General features: G+C 34.7%; 1 protein-coding gene across 1 annotated transcript; it reads right to left on the bottom strand.

Annotated features, from left to right (window-relative positions):
- Nucleotides 1-1,000: 1,000 nt before the first annotated feature.
- LOC110702750 lies at nucleotides 1,001-3,342 on the bottom strand. Its single transcript, XM_021880490.1, has 3 exons — nucleotides 3,281-3,342; nucleotides 3,117-3,186; nucleotides 1,001-2,272 (listed from the first exon to the last, which is right to left on the bottom strand). The coding sequence occupies exon 3, from the start codon at nucleotides 1,838-1,840 to the stop codon at nucleotides 1,211-1,213; it is 630 nt and encodes a 209-aa protein (XP_021736182.1). The 5' UTR covers nucleotides 1,841-2,272; nucleotides 3,117-3,186; nucleotides 3,281-3,342; the 3' UTR covers nucleotides 1,001-1,210.
- Between the last annotated feature and the right edge of the window lie 19,898 nt (nucleotides 3,343-23,240).

The raw sequence follows: 23,240 nt of genomic DNA, 5'->3' as shown, positions 1-23,240 counted from the left end.
ATGTGATGAGGAGAGAGATAAAGAGAAATGATTACCTAAAAAAAAAAACATTTGTTGCACATAATAGTTAGCATCCATTTATAGTATATGTTGCAAATAATGAAATAATAGTTAACGGATGAAGTATATCTGTTTTTCAGGTTTTATTAACAAAAAAATTAAAAAAAAAAAGTAAAAAAACTTTTTTTCCCTAAAAAATCAGTGGGTTCAATGAACCCACTTGAACCCATCGTGGGTCCGCCACTGTGGTTTGGTGAATTCATATTTCTATTGATTCTTCTTTTCCACAGCGGAACTGCAATGTCTATAACTTATGCTGAGGAGATGGAAGTAATATTGGCAAATATGACTTCCTTTCTTTTCCTCAAAAAGGTACACTCCACGTAGTCTTTATGTGCTTTAATTAACTCCAAATAGCCCTCTCATAATCATCGAAAAGCCCAGACCAATTAGATGATTTTGACCCCTTACCTCGAACAACATATGGCTCCGATTTTCCCTCATAAGCATACGTCCCGTTATCCTTATAGTCATATCCACGTCCCAAATTAGACGTACTTCCCCACAAACTCAGAATATTGATGATCTAAAACCCTTAGGAGGATCATAATGTAGCATTACTAATATTAAGAAAAGTGGCAAACTAAAAATCAATTACTTGAGCTTTGAAGGAAATTTCTTGTTTCTTCTTAAGCCCTTAAAATCAATTTGTTGCTTTTTAGGAATGGTCGAATGGACGGTGGTTTTCAAATATTCATATAATTATATAAATTCTTTAATTATGATCCAATGGAATATAAACTCTAATCAACTCTTCATTTAAATAGTTAGCCTTCTGGTAAGCAGCATTTCCAAGGACTATACGTCTATACATACTCAGGGACAGCCGGACAGCTACATATAGAATCTGGACCTCCTCACACCCTGTCTTATAACTGTTATAAGATTGATATAGATCAATCTCAATTTTTGTTCTGTAGCTTAATAAGGTAATGAAAGAATCTTACTAGAGCAACAAAAAAAAAAATTTCACATTGTAAATTGCAATATAATATTGGAAAATTATAACAAAACGGAAGTCTTTAAATCCTTACACAACATAAAATCCATATGTAAACTGCAGCAAGCTATCACATGAATCAGCAAATTCACCACCCTAAGCAGCTTCACAAAAGAGTTTTTTATACGTACTATCAGTATTCACTAGGACTTATATGCAGCAAGTAGTCTTATCTTCATTTCTTGAATCAGGATAATCATCTTTAACATTACCACCCTGAGCAGCTTCTTCAGCATATTGCCCGATGAGTTTCAGGATCCACCTTATCGTCCATTGCGCTGTAAAAAACCCAAAAAGACCAGTAGAAAGTAAGGTACCGAATCCAACAGCCATATGAATTTGCCAGCTCTTTTGGACGAGAGCCCCTAATTGGGTGTGCTTGGTTAGAACGTTCCAAACCAGGGAATAAACCAGATTCTCATACACGAGGAATGCAATTGAACCAGTCACAACTGTGCCCAAATCCACCTTTTTATCTGTTATCCTCCCTCTCACAACGACACCACAACAGCACACAACCCTAGATATCCAGCCTACAAGGTTGCTAACGATTCTTTTCACCCATTTGTATCCTTGGTTCACAACCTTCTTAACTACCATCATATTGCAGCAACACATCCAGCCTTTAATCTGGTAGAGGATCCCAAAAAATTTATTAGACAGAGAAACACTCATTGAATTCAGCTGTTGAGTGTGGCATAACACAATCCCCTGTTGACTTTGCGGATCAACCACAGGATCAGTGGGTGGATCTGGAATAGGATTGTCTGAATCGGGCATGTAGGAAAAGCGTTGAAGTGTATGATGTTGCTCTTAAGATGTCTCAGATTGCTGCTGGTCCAACCAGATCTGCAGCTGCGGCTGGGCTAACTGGATCTGCTGCTGCAGCCGTTCATGCATACGCAGCTTGCTTTGCTGCAGATCCTTCTGCCTCCGTTCCTTCTCCAGCTTCTCCTGCCCTGTCGACACCTGTATCTCCTGCTGTAGCGTCTCTATTTCCATCTCCATCGACACAATGTCCTTCTTCACCTTCAAGCATGATTGGAAATCCTGTTCTTGCATTTCTATCAGCTTATGTTGTTCTTCACGTTGTGACAGATAACTTTTCAGTTTGCTTCCATATGATGTAGATCCCCCAGATTCAATGTCAGGATCATAAACTCAATTAGTCAGGCGCCTCCACAGTGAGAATGACTTGCCCATCTGATTTTACTAGAAGAACAACAAACAATTGACAAAATAAACAAAATTAAAACTATCTAACTCATAGGCAGAACTAGCCCCCAATAACAGTAGCCCAATCAGACTTATGGCAACAACCACAACACCCTACACCCTTCCTAAATTAGCAAAACAGATCAAATCTGCAAACGTCACACCCATCCTCAAGAGCAACCCTGCCACATCGACACAGTACCACCCAAATAACTTAGGCTATAAATTGCTCTAACATCTTTGATTTAATTTTTAAATAAAAAAAGTGAAAATTATACGTTGTTTGTATAAAGATGCAACCTCTAACAATGGAAATGGTACCCTTATAATTAAACATAAAATCAAAAAATAGATAATTCACAAGATTAACCTAACAATAAAATCTAGAGATAAACCTCAAAAAGATTTCAGCCAAATACATTTCATAATTAATGCTCTAATTAAGGGAAATATGCTTAACAATACAATCCTAACAATTACGAACCAAAAAACCCAATCAAACTGACAAACTAAGCCAAGAAATCATTTCATTCTCACAAAATTCGTACAAATTAACCTACATTATACTAAAACAAAGTGAATATTGACAAAATTACTAAGAATATGAAAAAAAATTAACAAAATTACTACATACCCAGTTTACATAATATCATTATACATCATATAACATAAAAAAAAATTGACAAAATTACTAAGAACTGAAAATATTAGTAAATAATAAACGAAAACCATTAAATGAAAGAACCCGTGCATAAATTTGCACCAATGAAGAAAACACGCCAAGAAAAGAAGCAATTGATCAAATTCTAAGATGTTAAAGTAAAATGGAGCAGATTTATACCTTTCCAGCAAGAAAATCTCCAAAAAAAGCTTTAACCCAGAAGATTTTGATGATGAAGAACGAGTATATTCTGCGACAATAATATGAATTTTGAGGAAAATGAGTAAATTGTAGTAAAAGAAGTAAAAAAGAGAGAATATAAATGGGAAATTAAAGAAATCAACCTTTGCTAATTGCTATTATTAAAAGGTAATGAAGCTTCAGCTAAATTTTGGTATCATTTGTTTCTCTTTTATAAGCGTGACTTAAAATGGTATTGAACAAATTTGACGAGTAGTCGTATGACACTACGAAGTATGAATGTACGATTAGGCCTGAAATTTCAATTGTTTTCAATTGTTGTAAATTTGGAATACTACTTGTAGTAGAAATGGATTAAGTTATTTTAATTGATGATACGAGCCTGAGAGGCGCATATTCTTAGGTGCACACTCATGCACCTAGAAATAGGTGTAACAACAGCACAATATGATCATTAGCTTTTCAGAAAGTGAACATAGGTATAAAAAATATGAATATTAGCTTTTCAGAAAGTGAACATAGGTATAAAAAATATGAATATTAGCTTTTCAGAAAGTGAACATAGGCATAAAAATGTGTGATTTTCGGTTTCTTATGTGGTGACTTTGTGATTAACTTCGATTAATTAGGTTATACTACCTTCGTTAACATTTAGTTGCAACTTTGGCGTATTACTTGAGAGATGTAAAATATTCCAAAGTTGCAACTAAATGTTAACGGAGGTAGTATGTGATTTTCTTAATTCTAACTAATTAAATTTTATCTGATTTTCTGCTTTTTTTTATCAATGAACATAATCATGCAAGATATGAACATATGCATAGGTTCCCTTACATGTGAACATTAGCTTTTTAGAAAGTGAACATAGGCATAAAAAATATGAACTTATGCATTTCAGAAAGTGAACATAACATTTCAAAATATGAACGTAAGCATTGGTTTTCTTAAAGTGAATATAAGCATTTAAAAGGTGAACATATACGTAAAAAAATATGAACATAAATATTTAAGAAAGACAACATATACATAAATAGATTTAATTAATATTTCATGAACATACTACATATTTACATTATGAATATTTGAAATTATTTATGAATATATAAAATATTATTATGAATATAATGCATTTAATTATGAACACAAAAATTTAAAGAAATAAAAAATAATATGATTATGAAACATATGCATTATAAGTATTAAATGTTCATTTTTTTTTAAGTATTCATTTTTTATTATTAAATGTTCATATTTTTTTACTAAATGTTCATATTTGTTTTTATTAAATGTTCATATTTTTTTTACTAAATGTTCATTTTGTAGAGCGTAGTGTTGATTTTTTTTTATGTTGTTGCATCTATCTAAGGTGCACAAGGGTGCACCTTAGACTAATTGTCTTCCCCTAATCCCCTACACCCCTCCTTAAACACGTTGTTTAGCACCCCTTCTCACACATACCCACTTTCACAGTCACTACACAGTTGTTTACCCCATGTATATACAAAAAAATAAAAAGATAAAATAATAAAAATATTCTACCCATCTTTCTCATTTCACTTTTTTTTTTTTTTTTTTGTTTTCTCATTTCACTTTGTCTTTCCCCATTCATTTTTCAGCATTTTCTCTCTCTACACCCATTTTTTCGCATTTTCAAATCAGAAATTTTCTACGAATTTGTAACAAATTATCAAAAATAATTGTTCAATCAATACAGGATTCAACAATCAAGGTCGAAATTCAAAGGAATTAGTGATTTTGTTCAGATTTTGTTCGAAAAAGAGTATAAACCCTAATTTTAATAATTTTGTGTTGCAATTGTGTTATAGGAACATCATCGAAGCATAAAACATGGAAAAAGAGTATGAACTATTGCATTTTAGTAATTTTTACTAACTTTTGTTTTTAAAAACTAAAAATCTAAATAAGTACATTTTGATTTTTGAGTATGAAGTAATTCATTTTTTTTACAGTACGAAAGAAAAAGGTCAATTTCTAACGGACAGATTCTAACGGACCCAAATTCCATCAGAAAAACCAAAATTTTCAACGAAATTATACTCCATCGGATATTTCCGACAAATTTAAAAATTCCGTCAAAATGAAAAATATTCCATTGTAAATGGAAATTCCGACGGAATTTATATCCGGCGAAAATTACATAGGAACTTATTTTAAAAAAATAAAAATAAAGCAAACCCTAACAACCCTAAACCCAACCGCCTTCTTCATTTCCGCCTCTTTTTCACTTTCTCCTTCTCACATTCTCCTCTCCTCTCCTCTCCGGTTTCTCTTTCCTCTGTTCTTTCTCATGCCTCTCTCTTTCTCCTCTTTTCTTTCTCTTTCTTTATTTCTTTCTCACGATTTTCCCTCCTCTCCTCTACTCCTCTTCCTCTATGAAAATTAGCACAACATCACAAATTTTGCTTAATTTGGCCAAAATGTAGGTTTTCATATCAAAGCAAAGATTTTCATGGTCAAAACAAAGGTTTTCGCACTCCCTCCGTGTTTTAATAAGTGTTACACTTCCTTTTTTGGCAAAAAACTACATTAAAATATTATATCTCGCTCCTCTCATGGTCCCCATCCAAACCACTACTGCTTTTTTTATTATATATTTCTAATCAAATTCATTACTTTTCAATAAACCATTAACCCCACTATCTTTCTTTTACAATTTTTTAATACTCCAACTACTCCTCTTACCTATTATTTTATTTAAGTCAATTAAATTGCCTAAAACTATGCGGCGGTCAAACTGTAACCCTTAAAAAAACACGGAGGGAGTAACAAAATTCACAAAATTTGGCCAAAATTAAGCGAAGGTTTAAATGGTCAAATTTGACATAGAGTTTTCATGGTCGAATTTAACCATTTTAAACCAAATTCGAGATGAAATTCAAGGCCCTTTTTGGTTTAAAAGGTATGTTTTCTTATTTTTAATTTCTTTCTTTATTTTTGAAATTTTAATAAATCCATTTTATATGATATGATTTCTACTAATTTTCGTGCATGTTTTGGTTAATTTCATTATTTTTGGTAAAAATTTGGTGGTGGTGGTTTCAGTTTGGTGTGGGTGAGGTTGTGTTGTGTTGGTTTCAGTTGTGGGTTAGGGTTATTGGTGGGAGTTTTTTTGGGTAAAAATCACACATGCCATGTGGACCAACCAATGGACAACACATGTCAGCCTAGGATAAGTCCAAAGTGGACCTATTGTAACACCCCCAAATCTCTCTCTACGGAAATACTAGTATAATAAGTATAGTTATACCGTAGAGATAGACTTAGGCGTATCACCGCCGCGTGATTACGCAAGGCTACTCAAAATACTTAACTCAATAACAAAACTTTGCAGCGGAAACTTCAATACTCCTCTTTATTAATAATTATAAAAATAGTAACATTGTCATGAATACTCTAAATAAAGACAAGACCAACATTTCTAAACTAGGTGAAGCACATCCCAGGACTACCATATGCTCATTCATGACTCCACCTAAAAATAATCAACACTGCTTACCATTACGGTAAACAGGGCGGCGAACCAAAACAAATAAGAAATACGGATTAGCAAATTATGCTAAGTACGATAAGTGCAAGATAATGTAAATTCAATTTATTTGCAAACATGCTTTAAAACCAATTCTATAATTAATCCAATAATTCCAAAACTCATGATTCAAAACCAATTCCAATGATTCAACATTCAAAATAATTGATAAACCAATTCTTTTAAAATCCAATTCCTTTTTGAACCAATTTCTTTTAATCCAAATCCTCACCCAAGTGTGCACACCCCCCAAGCTAGTCTCCTTATATTACAAGGCTATTCTTGAGGAAATACTAGGTCATAAAAAGTCCATAGTTTTATCAATAAACCAAATCCGCATAGTGGGATTACTAACGTGCTTATAAAGCATTAATAATAATTCAATGGTTCAATAAATCCTTTTCAAATCCAATAATTCCAATATAATTCAAACTCCAATTTAATAATTCCACATACTTTTAAAATCAAAACCTTTTAAATAAATACTTGAGAATAAAATCTCATATTACTAACTTTTCAAAATCAATAACTCTTCCTTGAAAAACCTTTTATTTAATTCAATAAACTTTTCAAATCAAATCCAAACATGATAAGTAATTAAAACCATTCAAAATATGATTTAAAAATCAATCATTCAAAATAGTTTTATCAATACCTCCAAACTTAATTTATTTCAAAATCACAATTCAAATCAATTTAATTCAATCACCAATCAAATCATATAAAACATGTTATTAAAACCAATCACTTTCAAAGGCATTTAGTCACCTAACGTACCTTGATCCTTGCTTAGCAAAACATACCAAAAGAACCTCATGAATCTTGATAGAACACACCCTACAAATAAATATAACCTTAATCAATATAAGGTTAACAAATAATTATAAACCCCCAACTATATGTACATGAACCTTTTAATTAATTTCTCATAAACATCATAATAATATGATTTTATATAATTAAAACTACTCATAATAATTTTTATAAATCCCACATAATAATAATAATAATAATAATAATAATAATAATAATAATAATAATAATAATAATAATAATAATAATAATAATAATAATAATAATAATTGAATAAGAGAAGAGAAGAAGAAAAGATAAGAAACCAAGGAAAAGAGAAGAATTGGATTTGCGTAGGAAATAATAGGCAGAACTTGCAGAGGCTATAACTCCTTTGATATAGCTCTGAATTGGGTGATTCTTGAGCTTAACCTCAAGGAATTTTTGAGAGGAACAACTTTCTGGGAAACATCAATACCCCAAACACTGACCATAAGTGCCCAAAAATTGGCTTCAAAGATAAATGAGATGATTTGTGTAAAATTGAGGAGAAGAAAAGAAGAGAATTGGTGTGAAGAATGTGAGAGGTATGAAGGGGTATTTATAGGCTAGTATGAGCATGAATTATGGTAGGAAAATGTAGGAATAATTATGGTAATTAGGGTTTAAGAGATTACTTGGAGAAGTGAGTAAAGAAATAAGGAAAGTTTCAATATTAAGGTGATTGTGTATAATTGAATATGGAAGATATGTATGTCATGAAAAATATAAAGGAAATTGGAATTACTTGGGGAATAATTAAGAAGAATGAATGGAAAGAAAATATGATGATTGGATACTAAAAAGATGGAGAATTAGAATTAATGAAAATAGGAGATTCCCTTACTAGTATTTAGGAAGATTTTGCTCAGTTTAAGGAATAAAAATAATTGTGTAAATAATATAGAATAATTAATTAATTAAATACCAATTATTCACCAATAATTAACTAAGAAAATCAGATTTTCTATACATAGAAAATCCGAATTTCCTAGCTAAATAAATGGGAATTTTCGGCCATTTAATATAATAAATAAAATATAATTTTGCTTTAATAAAAATATCTGAAATATGTAAATAATCCGGTTTTTAAGATAAGATAAATGGATAATAAATCTTATCCAAAATAATGATTAGTTTTCAAAATACTTTTGGCGCCAAAATTCAAATATTATTTTGGCTCCAAATAATAAATTTACTAAAATACCCTTTTTATAAAATACTTCTTAACTAATTAATTAGAAAATACATATGAAAATACAGGGTATTACACCTATCCCCATTTGACACGTGGCGCTCCCAAAATTTGGGAGAAAAGACAACCTTCAGGGCCCAAATCCGGAGAAAGCCGCAATGCGGCACAGCCCATCAGAATTAGGTCCGAGTGACCTAATAAATGGCACATTTACCAATGATCCTATGGTAGACACCTAAAAATGTCTCCCCAAAACCAAACTCGATGACGAATAACCTTTCACCGCCATTATTGGTCGGGTTGATTATTTAATCTTTGGAGTGCTTAAATCCATATTTCTATTCAATACATTAAAAAACCAACTCAATTCCTAGCCCATTTCCCCAAACTATAACTTATTTTCCTCTTTTTGTATCCACATCACAAAACCGAAAGAATCTGATTTTATAGCCCTAAAATTTTGATCTAAATGTAATTTGGTTGGATAGGACTTTCAATATGATTTTCAACGGTATATCATAAGCCCAATTCTGATTTGAAATGAAGAATATATGAGTAAAACACTAAACTCGGCCCAAAATTGACACCCTTTCACTAAAACGACCATATATTATTATCTAAAAATGGTTTTGACCTGATTTGAATTGGGTTGGAAATAAGACTTGATAAGCTTTCCAACAATATATTTTATGCCTTATTCCGAGTTACGGATCAAAAGTTATCATTGTTTTAAAACGCGTAAAAAAATGGAATTGCCGCGCAGCAGCTAAAATGCCTTGACGCGGAAAAAGCTGACGTGGCACGGCATTTGTTGCCGTGACGCGGTAATTTTCACCATGTCACAGTGCTTTTTCTGTGTCTTTTCCGCTTGAAAACACAATTATGAATTTGGACGCGAATTGGGCAGAACACGGCAATGGACACCACCGTGTTATGGCGCCCTGTACTGTGTAAGGTGTAACGGTGCCCAAACTGTGTCATGGTTCCTAAATTAGGGTTTTCCTGCGGCTCTTCTAGGGTTCTGTGTATCCCCATATTCGTCTCCTCTATAAATACAGACTTAATTGATTTCTGCAGTTGGGGGGCACCAAAAATCATTCTCTCTCTCTACACCAAAACCTATTCTCTTCTCCCTCTTTAGCCTAAATACTAGCCAACATATTCTTCCATAATACTTCCCCTAAGCACTCCAAGGAGTCCATACTTGACTCGAGGTTCCGTCCTTAAACCAATGCGTTAAAGATACAAATAACTGATGGTTTGGACCAAATCAACTCTACATTTATTTAATTTAATTTCAATTTGATTTATATATTTATTGAAGTTACTAACAATGTATTCATGAAGTAAATTCAAGGAAACGCGGAAAGTGAGTAATTAATCACTTAATTACTCTTATTTTTATCCTTGTTGCTAGTATCATGATTAGGGTTATTTTGATTTGATTTGACTAACGATATTATGGTTGAATTGCTTTCAATATTAATACCATATTGCATGTTTAAATGGAATATGTAACCGAAAATCACGCCTAATAAGATAATTTGGACGACCAGTTTAGGTTTTTTTTATCTTGTTATTTAATCAAGTGATCATGAATATTATAGAATTATATGTTGCATTAATATTTAACCAATTTAGCATAATAATAGTTTGGAACAAATTGAATCTTTGTTTGTATGCCTTTGAGATCACATGAATACTTTTCACTATAAGAATCGAGTAGAGACCAGTACTGTAATATCCCGTATTTTTATGCGTATTTTATTTTAAATAAGTATTTTGTGAAGTAATAAAACAATTTATTGATATGTTTTGTTTATGGCCTTTTAATTATTATTTTTAAATAAGTTTGGAAATATTTTATAAAAGGAAAGTTTATTTAATTATTTAATTTGCTAAAGTTGGGGTTTAATTTAGGAAAGATTTATTTTAAGGGCCGTTTGGCTCGCACGGGGGAATCGGAATGGAATGGACAAAGGGAAAGACAAGGAATGGAATGAAAATCCCCCAATTTTGGGGTGTTGTTTGTTTTGAATAACAAAGGAATGGAATGAATGAAAGGTCACCCGTCCAACCACCTTCACACCACCACATCACCACCTTCACACCTACCAACACCACCGGAAAACCAGCCCAGAACACCGCCGTCTCTCCCCCGACCACCGCCAACCCTCCCCCGAGCCTCGCCGCCCTCCCCTCCCCCGAAAAAACCACCCCAAGCCCCAATCTTCCTTGACCCAGAAAATCGCCGCCCAACACCACCTCACTCCTTCACATAATAAAAGCTTACACATAAATCCAATTCAATAGCCTAACAATTTCTTAGATTAAATCAATTAATCCACCAATTATACATTTTAATTCCAAGTTTGATTTTCCAGCTTTTCGTGATACTACGTTAATCGGTCAATCAATTAAATTGATTAGTTTCCTGAAAAATTAAACTAAAAATGCCTCTGAATTCAAACAATAATGGCAGAAAATTAAACTAATAAATTGAATATGAATTTGTAGATGAATTTAGATATTAAGGGTTACCAGTGGGATTGGAGTGAAGGAATTCTTGCAATTTGTCAACGGAGGGGCTGAACTGAACAGGTTCGCCGGAATTTTTTCGGGGGAGGGGAGGGCGGCGAGGCTCGGGGGAGGGTTGGCGGTGGTCGGGGGAGGGGCGGCGGTGGTTAGGGCTGGTTTTCCAGTGGTGTTGGTAGGTGTGAAGGTGGTGATGTGGTGGTGTGAAGGTGGGTAGGGAAAGGGAATGGAAAAGTCTAGGGAGGGGTGGGGAATGAAGTTGGAAGGATTTGGGGTAATGGAGAGGGTAAAGGGAATGATTAAAAGTGCTTAACAAACAACAACAAAGGGAATCAAGACAGTTGATTCCCATTCCCTTTCCTGAATACCCCCAACCAAACGGCCCCTTAATAAAGTTTTATTAGGAAAGAGATTAGGAAAGAGTACAAAGGGAAAGTTTAGGTAAGAAGGGTTTCTAGAGAAAGGGGTATAAATATTCAACACTTGAGCACATTTAAACTTTGCCCAGAGTGGAGAAAACCCAAGGTAAACTTTATCTCCCTTCTCCTTTATTTTTCTTTTATTTTTCTTTTTTTCCCCCTTCCCCTTTTCGGCTTACACCACCGTCGGCCACCATCACACCACTGGTGGGCCGCCGGCCACCACCAGCAGCAGCAGCGGCGCCACCAGCAGCACGGTAGCAGCTGGCTGTGGTGCCGTGGCTCCTGCCCGAATTCCCGAAAAAAAATTTAATCTTTGTTTTTAGTTTTAGTTTAAACCTTAGATCTAGTTGTTAAATATGGGTTTTGTTATTGATATTATGATGTTTGATTATAAGTAGTATGCAATTTAATTTTCAGATTTTGATTCTAATTAAGAAGCCCCAATTTTGAAACCCTATATTCATAAATAATTGATTATTGAAGGATTATGATTTAGGGTGGTTTAAATCTTTCATTTAAGTGTTTTAAAGCATAATTACATCAAGTTTTTATTAATATATAATGCTGGAATTTTTTATAGTATGCTAAAAATCAAGTTTCTTTAAGGAATTTTAATTTGCCATTAATTGGGATTAAAGTATGACGTTTTAAATAAAATTTCAGCTTGTTTTAATTAAATTATGAGTGGTTTAATAAGAGTATATATTGCTGGAAATTTGTGTGGAGTAGATATTAATGCCTCCTTATAATTTTGGTTTGTAGGAGATTTCCAATTAAGTGATTTTGCATAGTCGTGGCGATTCCAAGATCGTATTCAAGGTACGTTCGCGTACTTAGCATATTTTTGGATGATATAGTAGCATGCTAGATTTGGTTAATTAATTACAAGTAGTATCATGCTGGATTATGATTGAAAATTGTTGATTTATTGACATTGGTGATTTAATGATGAAGCATGATTTATTTGTGATGGATTACTGACTCGAAAGTTATTGTTTGGCATGTTGTATATGAACCACACTTTTATTTATGGCATGATAGAAAGCATGTTTAATTAAACTAAATGTTTAATTTGGTTTGGAATATTAAAAGGGAATCTTATTATGGTTCATATAATTTTTATTGATGCTTTAAGCATGAGGAAAGAGATATTTAAGTGTCTTTGTACACGAGGATTATATTATAGTTTGGTGTCTTAGTGCACTTAAGGTGTTTCTAACACCGAGGGATAGGAATTGTGGTGCTTTATACGTTTAAGGTGTCTTTGACACCGAGGTAGATATAAAAAGGGTTCAACATTAAATGTTATGTGGTCACTAATTATTCAAGAATTAAATTGGTATGTTTGTTTGTTTGAATAATTATTATGATTAAATGATTATGGTTTGAGAGTCATCACCAAGTTTAATAATATGTAAATAACGTAAAGAGAAAGAGATTACGCACCAAAACTCTTGGAACGTATATACTTTGAGTATGAACATATGGGGGAAGTTATGGGGTTTTATATTTAACCATAACTTTTAATGGAGTACAGGACGCTGTACATTCTTTTTATTATTATGCGCAGGAATTCTGTCACTTATGAGTGGTTATTTTATACTAGCACGGTTAGCTCCCGTGTTAGTACCCCTTTATTGGGGCAGGTTAGGGGGGAAATCCGTTCGATGCGTAAACAATACTCAGTTCAATAGAATAACAAAATGGACAGTGCAACAATAAAGGCGACAAAGCTGCCGGATGTAAAATAGACCAATGCTTTGTAAACATCGTGCTCAGGCCATAGGCGGGGAAGAACGCCTCGTTTCTCAACCATGTATGTTTGGGTATCAAATTTTTGGGAACGCTTATTATTTCCCCGGTTGAGAGAGTATCTTTTGTAAGTTCAATAACCCCTACTTTATGATTCTCTCATAGTCTTCATCCGGGATACTTGGGAACTTAAATTTTTGACCCAGAAGGTCAGGTTTCTTATTATACCGGCGGAGTTCATAATTCTCGCACCGTGTGGGAGCTGAAACCAGATAAATATATACGGTGTTTCCAGTTATCGCATTTGGACAGTTTGTCCAAAGTCATCTGATATTTGGGGTGGGTGGTCAAGGTGTACCATGCCTTCCAGCCACCTGGGTTACGGCTAAGATAGTGCATATGGGCGAACGTCTCCCAGCCGAGGTGCAGACCCTACATCTCACAGGCGGCGACGTACCCCAGAATGTTGATTTAGGAGTTTGGGGAGAACTGCCATATGCCTAGGTCGTACCCCCCGCAAGATGGCCTTCACAACATCGTGTAGGGTGAACTGGAGACCAGACAAGAATGCCGCCTCACAGCAGCCGAAATAAGCATGGGTATTCTCCTTGTCGTCTTTCCAAGCAATGGTGCCCAGCTCAGGCGGCACCCGGATCTTATATTCACCGCCAAGGGGCCGTTTGAGCTTAAAATCCTCAAGTCCCTTCTCCATACTTTCCCTCTCTTTAGCAGAGACGTGGATTGTGAAGGGATCACCCTTCTCGCTCCATCTTTTCCTCTCCTCAACCTTGCTATCCTCAAGCGGGGATAAGGGGGCATCACTGCTGTCAGAGCTGGAAGCGGTGTCACTTCCGTCTCTCTTAGAGGTGGCCTCCTCATTTATTGAATTAGACCTGGAGGCGGCCTCATCACTTTTGGAGCCAGACATAGAGGCGTCTCTTTCACTGTATCCCTGTTTAAACTCCTCCAAGATGGAATCACTTGGAGTTGAGGGGGCACCCGTAGGAGCTATTCTCTCCCATGCAGCCAGGGTTATCCCCTCAGTAGTCTCCTCCTCAGGCGGAACCCTGTCTGTGCTTTCCTCTCAATAGTCCGGATTAGGGGCCGTCCACATAGTCCGAGCCATTGTGTCCTGCGCAGACATAGAGACGGTCGAATTTGGAGAAGTACAAGGGTGGTCCCAACACCCAGAGGCGGCATCTCCAGTCCTAGACTCGGCCATACCTGGAGACCGGCTGGATATTGATCTAGGTTGTGCCGTGTGTGTTGGTGATGAATCCATTTATTGCAAGAAATATACACAAATGGAAAAAACAAGAAAGAGCAAAGAGGGGTAAAGACGATACCTTAAGATTTGAATCTAAAAGGTGTCAGGTGTTGACCGGCTGTATCAGGCGGGCACGAACTCAGCTGTTTGTGGTTAACACAGGCGGTTGGCAGACTCTCTCTCTCTCTCTAGTAGTTTGACTTCCTCTCTCTAGATAATTTTTTGGAAACATCCAAAAAGAGGAGGGTAAAAGCCATATTTATAGAGAGGTAAATTTAGGGTCAACCCTGTAATTTCCCCAAAAGGTGAACAGTTAAAACTGTTCAACCAATTGTTGAGTGACGCGTGTCACAGATGCCACGTGGTGTGCCATGTCACATCTGTGAGGGGCAAATTTTTTGGGTAAAAATTAACCATGCCACGGTGGACCAACTAATGGACGACACGTGTTAGCCTAAGATAGGTCCACTTATAAGTCCAAAGTGGACCTATCCCCATTTGACACGTGGTGCTCTAAAAAATTTGGAGAAAAGACGACCTTTTAGGCCCAAATCCCGAGAAAACCGCAATGTAGCGTAGCCCATCAGAATTAAGTTGGAGTGATCTAATAAAGAGCACATTTAGCATTGACCCTATAAATAGAGAGATTCCCCCTATTTTGGGGGCATGTTCATTTTATTACAACTTACCTACATTCTCTCACATCAGAGAAAACACCTGATCTCGGAATCGCAGAAGATCTCACGTTTACATTTTCCGCACTTTTTCATCTTTTACGACCAATACTAACTTAATCTTCGGAGGCGGAGCTCCTACCAGCCGGAGTCTCCATGTTTTGCAAGTATATCGCGCCGGACCAGTCTTCAAGTTGTTACTCTTTCGAGGGACCAGAAAACACCCAAAACAGGAGTAGGTTGTCGGTTCGTTGTGGGGTTGGGGTTTCGGTGGTGGATCTGGGTTGGTGGGAGGTTTTGGTGGTGGATTTGGGTTGGTGGGGTGTTTTGGTGGTGGTGAAGTGTATTTAGGTGGTGGTAGGTGGTGAATTGCTGTTGGTGGGGTGATTTTCGATGGTGGCTTAGGCGGAGAGGAGGTACGGTTTAGGGGGGGTTGGTTTTTTTTTTTTTTATTTTACTTAATTCCGTCGGAAATCTTCGACGGAATAACCGACGGAATAGTTTTCCGTCGGAAATTTCCGACAGACTTTTCCGTGCCGGAAAATCTCTTCTGACGCATGATTTCGAAGGATTTCAAGTTTTCATCGGAAATAGCTTGTGTTCTAGAAGTGATAGTTTCAAAGAAGAACATTAAAGCATATAAGTAAGCATTAATAATATTATTAATAGTGGGAGGTTTATGAATGTTCATTTGTAATTTGATAAATGTTCATTTACAGAGTATATATTAGTATAATGTCATTCACATGGTAATAGAGGATTAATACTTCATAAACGTTCATTTAATTTTACACTACTACATAGTATTTGTAAAAATGTTCATTCTTTTTCAAAGTTTGGAGTGGAAAAATTATTTTGATAAATGTTCATTTTTATTTTGGTGGATGTTCAATTACATAAAAGTATATGGTTTTCACGTATTAATATACGATTATTAGAATTTTGATAAATATTTATATCTTTTTAATCTTAATATTCCATGCTCAGTTCAGTTATTTTGAGTTTCGATATATGTCTCTAGCTTCAAAAGTTATCCACATATATATTTCATGTCCATTGATTGATATCATTCATAGGCATTTTTAAACTATTGTTCATTTATATATTAATAGATGTTCATTTCCATATTCAATTACTTAAATTTGTTCATTTATTTAATAATAGCTATTCATTTCCATATTTATGGATGGTCATTTCCACACTAATATATGTTCATTTATGTATTTACTGATGAATGTTCATTTCCATATCGATCATTTCAATTGTTATATTATTCATATTCATATGAAACTTGGTTCGTTTCAACACTTATTGTTGCTCAAATCTAACTAATAATTGATTTGTTTTTTTTTTTTCTACTTTAAATTAGTTAAACAAAGAATTGTGGATATAGTGAGTTAGTCCACACAATAGCAAGGAAAAAAAGGAAGACGACAAAAATTAAGGAAATCAAGAATGCATGGATTTTCACAACATGTATGAACCAATAAAACGATCTTGAATTTTTCAATTTTGGATCGAGAAGTTTATTGTGTATAATAACATGTGTGGAACTGTGTTGTATATATTAATATCCAATATTTCAATTTTTGATGACATACAATTTCTATTTGATTTTAATAAGAATGAAATAAACTTTTTTTTCCCCGATCCCTAAGTACTATTATCAATCACATCTTTCAAAAGTAAACATTTAGATAGTATATATATATAATGTTCATATTTTTTGACGAATTATATAATATTCATATTAGGAAAACAACATATTTATAAATAAAAAACTAAATATTCACAACAACTTGAATTTGTGGTCAGTTGAGCATTTACAATTGTCAACTTTGAACCTTCATTCACTATTATAATATTTGACATTATATGTTCATAAACACACCTGAAAGATCAGTAGAAAACTGTACAAAAGCTAAATATTCAGTTCTTGTATCAAGTCTCTCATAGGACCTAATATTTGTACACTTATCACCTTCATAACCCTCCTTAGAACATAAGAAATATTTTCATAGAAAATGAGTATTATCCCTTCGCCTCTTACTCCTCTCAACTCTAGTTCCAAAACTTTTCATAGAAACATATTCATTATTGATAACTTGTTATATGGTATAATTTTAGGGTACTTTTGAACCTTGTTTTCGTTATTATTCGGCGTCAAAGTTCATTATTTATCCTATTTTTATGCAAATTTTGTACCATTCATGCTTTACGGATTATTTGTGTTTTTGATGTAATGTAGCTATTTTTAGCACTACGGATGTATTTGCACTGAACAGGTTTGGAATTTTGATGTCATTGAAACTCTTATGCTAAAATATTATCGTTCTTTTACGAGTAATGGCTGATGGAACACTATATTGTATTAAAAAAAATCTGAATCAAAAGCTAAATTTGTTTTTGTTATTATCATTTGATCCTGAAAATCATTATACAAAAAAAGGACATAAAGCTAACAACTAATTAATCCTCCCTATGATCTACTAGAATAACTAATTAAAGAATGTTGAGGATATACCAAAAGAAATGCGTTAACGAAACCCGTTTGAAACTGGCAAAATCATTTGTCAAACCGACTAAGTTCAACTCGAACCGATTATGACCTGAATCGATCACAACCCGACCCGATTTGGACCGATATGTTTTGACCCAAAACCCACTTTAAACTGACAAACCCCGTTTTTAAATCGACCGAATTTAACCCGAACCGATTATGACCCGAACCTATTATAATCCGTCCCGATTAGAACCCAACCTGAAACGAAACTGTGATAAAATTAAACCAAGCCAAACCGACCCGAAATTATTTAAAACTGACTCGAACTGACCCGATAATAATTCCAACCTGCTAAAAACCGATCCGTTACAAACCGAAAACCGATAAACCGAACCCAAAACCGAACCGAAAACCCGATTGACACCCTTAGGAGAAAGTGGTAAAATATGGAGGTAGTGGGGTAGTTGTGAAAATAAAAAATTGTGAAAAGTAAAAGTAGTGGAAAAATAGGAGGAGAGAGAGTACTATCCCCCTAAGAGTGAGAAATGAATTAAATATTATAAAAGCTTTCCAAAAAAGGAAATGTAGCAAATATTTAAAAACGGTCGGAAAAGGATAGTGGAGCAAAGTATTTAAAAATGGAGGGAGCAGTAAACAATCTTTTCATGAGGCCGGTAGGTGCCAACGATTGGCGGAGATAAAGCGGGACTGGGGTAGGCCATGGCCTCCCCCTTGGATTAATTTTTATATAAATTTTGCAGACTGTTATTAATTAATCTTTGTAGCCCAGTTGGTTTTTGATGTTTACAAAGAGAATCTTGCAATTACAATAGAATAGAGTTCGAATCCTGCTAGAGTCTTTGCTATTGTTTTAATTATTTTTTTTTTCTTCTTATATTTAACTACTCAAATCATTCCACATGTATAGTCACCATAAGAATTTAGTATTGGCTTTAGGGTTTATAAATGTATTTTCATTTTTCTTAGTATTAAGTTTAAACTTTTTTTTTTTTTTTAAGTAGAGTACTGTATTAAGCTTTGAAACTTCTTTGTGCATTGTAATAAGAAAAAAATTTTAAAATAAAAAAAAATACAAACTTGGACCTCTATATCCAAAATAATTTGGCCTTGTGAAAAAAAATTAATATCAGATTTGACCACCCTAATATATTTTTTCTGGTTCCTCAATTGCCAACGATGTACCCTACATCGTGCATTTACCTAACTATCATGACATATACCCAATTTTTGCTTGTGTTCTACTTGTAATTTTTTATTTTTAAACTAACGCATGTAGTAAACCCTTTAATCATTAAACTAGTAATGTTATAGTAGTAATTTAACTTTTATATATAGAAGCCTTATGTAATGGATGAATGTTTGTACTTTTTTGTCTTTATGATAATTTTGAGAATCTTAATAATTTTGTGAAGATATCAGAGAGATCAGATTCAATTGATGAATATGTTAAAATGCAATATAATAACTTGTATACAATCATCTAAAAATGCTTACAATCCAAGAAAAAAAAAAGAAGAATTAAACAAACAAATTACGAAATTGATTTGAAGTTATTAATATAGTAGGTTAAAATCCCGTGCAATGCACGACTGTTAAATATATTTGACAATAATATTACAAAAATAAAGTATATAATAGAAATATGTGAAATATTTCATTTGGGTATATATGGATTATGATTGTCAAACTGGAAAGAAAATATCATATGGTTTGAATAGTTTCTTAAAGATTTTGTTAAAAAACTGCAAGAAAGCGGAAAAATTTGACCCGATCCTAGTTAAAAGGATAATTTTGATCCGAACATATCCGACCTTAACAGACCCGACCCGAATAGACCCGACCCAAACTCCATCCGGTTATCCGAATTGACACCTCTACTAATGAGTATGAAGTTCATTACTTGCAACTTGCAATACTAGCCACATTATAGTACAGAGTAGGATATTTAAAGCTTACTTTGACTTCAACAATGCATGTTAGTCTAAAGACAAGATGGTTACTTTTGACTAATTTTGCAAGCTACAATTATGCATTAAGTAATGAAACAAATACAATAAGTGGCATCATTGGCATTTTAGTTGACCATGCATGCAAAGACTACTTTGAATTCCGAAACTTAGACAAGAAGGTAGTTTACGTGTACGATCAGATATATACACTTTGACATTTTAGTTGACCATGCATGTAAAGACCCCAAGAAGGTAGGTTACGTGTACGGTCATATATGTATACTTTGACATTGTAGTTGCACATGCATGCAAAGACTTCTTTCACAAACTTGGACAAGAAGGTAATTTACGTGTACTGTCAAAATGTTTACATTGTGCTAACTATATACTTCCTCTGTTTTTTTTTAGTTGACATGTTTCTTTAGTCACGTTTGCCAATGCACTTATTCAATCATTAATATCTTTAATTATCGATAAACAAAAATTATGAAAAGTTGATATTTTAAAAGTATATAACGTGACGAATCTAATAAGATCTCACATGACTATATTTTTCATTACGTATAAAGTACAAAACACGGTCAAAGGGAGGTGTGTGAATAGTGCTAAAGTCAAAACGTGTCAACTAAATAAAAACGAAAGTAGTATATTATAATATTATCTTAAAACTACCTATTGAAAGCCAATTTTTGGGGGAAATACCTAATAAAAAAAATGTTGTAAGAAACTACCTATTAAAATGAAAATATTGTAATAGACTACCTTTTATTAGATTTTTACTATTGACTATTTTTTCCGGTGTTGACCACACACTTGCCAATCACGTGAACTTTTATAACCTTTATTTTTTTCATGTCCCCACCAACATGCCACATATCATGTGACCAGCTGAGGGTGGTTAACGACGGAGAAATTAATCAAAGACAAAAATCCGACGAATAATAGTTTTCTTTACAACATTATTTACTTCAATAGATAGTTTCTTACAACATTTTTATTTTAAATGGTAGTTTCTAACAACATTTTTTAATTTGGTAGTTTCTCACAAAAAAATCCTTTTAAAAGGTAGTTTCTGACAAAAAGTCCTTACAGGTATGTTACTATAAAATTTTTGGGAAATTCTCTTTGGTAAACCTCTAATAATAAACATTCTCAGTGGTAAAATGCAAAAAAAGTTATTATCCTTAGTGAACCATATTTTAAAAAGTTAAGTCATTGACAACATTAAGCAAGGTAATTAGGCATTTTAAGCGTAACTATGGTTAACCGTGGTTAAGAACTAACCACCACCTCCCCACCACCATGCCACCACCACCTCTATCCATCCCCTGCACGCAGCCCCCCTATCCCACTACTGCTTAAAAACCACCGCCTGAAACTCCTAGAAGAACGCCCGAAAATCGCATCAAAGACACCCAACTACACCAATAATCGAAAGGAATAGCCTGAATTTTCGCCTGAAACAGGCTGAATTTTTTCCTGAATAACTTGCTTGAGAATCTGCCCAAATATTCACCTAAAAACACTAGAAATGTTCGCCTGAATTGTTGCCTGAAACCGCCCCAAAACCTCCCTAAATCTACAGAAGCGTTGGCTCTGATTTGAAGCGCAATTGGGGCTTTATTGTTAGTGCAAGGATCGGGAACGACAGCAAGGCTGCTATTCGTGAAGGATAAGGTTGGTTGCAATTTGTGGGAGTTTTTGGTGGTGGAGGTTGGTTGCGGTGGCCAGGAATGGGTTGAATTGGGCTGCGTGGGAGTTTCGGTCTGGTCAGGGAATAGGGGGTGGGTCAGCTCAACGCCAGCCGTCCGGTCTCGTCTGGTTAGGGAATAGGGGATGGGGGAGGGGAGCTGCGAGCAGAGGAGGGGGAGGGGGAGAGGGAATGGTGGCAGGATGGTGGGGAAGGTGGTGACAGGTGACAGGCTGAAGTCGTATCACCTAATCAAAAGTAATTACCTAAGTCCTCTAACTTATGCAGATAGGGAAGTAGGGTCGAATCCACAGGCAAAACTAGTCTTTCTACTCCTAATTAATTATTATAACCTACATTATCAAAGTAACCAATATTTTTGTGATTAAAGTCTATACTACGAAGAATATGAGTAAAAGGAATAAATCAGGGAGAAATCAAATAATAATAAAAGCCTAGGGCATAGGTTCACTAATAAACAATATTCCAGGGTAAAACATAACAATCAATCATCAATACATTAATTAATCAGATCATAAAGGGCTTTCGCTACGTATTACCGGTATTAAATCTCATCTCTCGAATCTCGACATAACCATTTATAAATTAGTCTGCCTATTGAAACTAAGCCTAAACATCAATTCTCATCTCTCGAATCTCGAATCAATATTTCTTAACTCATATAATTAAATCTGGCCAAATCTAATTGCATAGCATTAAAACAATCAATAGGAAATTAATTAAGCATTGACAATCAACAATCATAAATTACCCCTTCATATTATTTATAAGATCCCCATAAACCCTAGAAAGGAAACTACTCAGACATGATTAAAGCTAAACACATCAAAGCAATTAAACAAGACATAAGGAATTGAAAGAATGAAAATACTGAAATTAAGAAAATAGAAATCGTACCGAATCGACAGAATTACAAACGGAGTTTAGGAACAAAAGAAAGAGTAAAAGTTTAGAGAGAGAAAATCTAAGTAGAGAGAGAAAAGTAGTAAGAGTATGTAAAGAAGAGTGTAAAAAGAAAGCATACTAAACTTGCTTAATTAAATTACATTAATACTAAGCAAGGAGTTCTACGCCTAACGAAATTAATCGGGAAAATAAACATCCCCTCAAACACACGCGCCCGGTCGGGCGCCGCACCGCCCGGCGGGGCCGTCACTTTGCGCTGAAACAACCTCTCGCGCCCGGTCGGGAGCGTACTTCGGGCGCGAGGCCTTCCTTCCCCTTGCTCGCCCCGCCTGGCCAGGCGCGCCTCCGGGCGAGGCTCTCTTGGGCTCCTTTTGGACTTCGATTGGGCCTCAAAACTTCGGCCCAATCGGATTTCCTCTTCGGGTCTTTGAACTCGGTCCAAAACGCCTCGGAATCTCAAGTATCGAGCCCTTAATCACCGATTTGCTTCTTCTAACCGGTCTTGGGCTTCAATGAGTGGTCATGTTCCTCCAATGCTCGTTGTCGCTCCTCGAAACTCCGGGAAAATGCTCCAAAAGTGAAATTTCCTACAAAACTTAACTAAAACTACGAAAACACTAGAAAACACCAATTAGTAATAAAAGTGGCTCAAAAGAGCCAAAAACACTACTAATTATGACCAAGGGACGGTGGTAAATCACTATATAAAATAGACATATCATACTCCCCCAAGCCAAACCTTTGCTTGTCCCTAAGCAAAGAGCTCATCAATGAACATATAAAACATGCC

Source organism: Chenopodium quinoa, unplaced genomic scaffold, assembly GCF_001683475.1.
Source record: "Chenopodium quinoa cultivar QQ74 unplaced genomic scaffold, ASM168347v1, whole genome shotgun sequence".
In the NCBI taxonomy this organism is placed as follows: Eukaryota; Viridiplantae; Streptophyta; class Magnoliopsida; order Caryophyllales; family Amaranthaceae; genus Chenopodium; species Chenopodium quinoa.
This window is presented reverse-complemented; position numbering and strand designations above follow the sequence as displayed.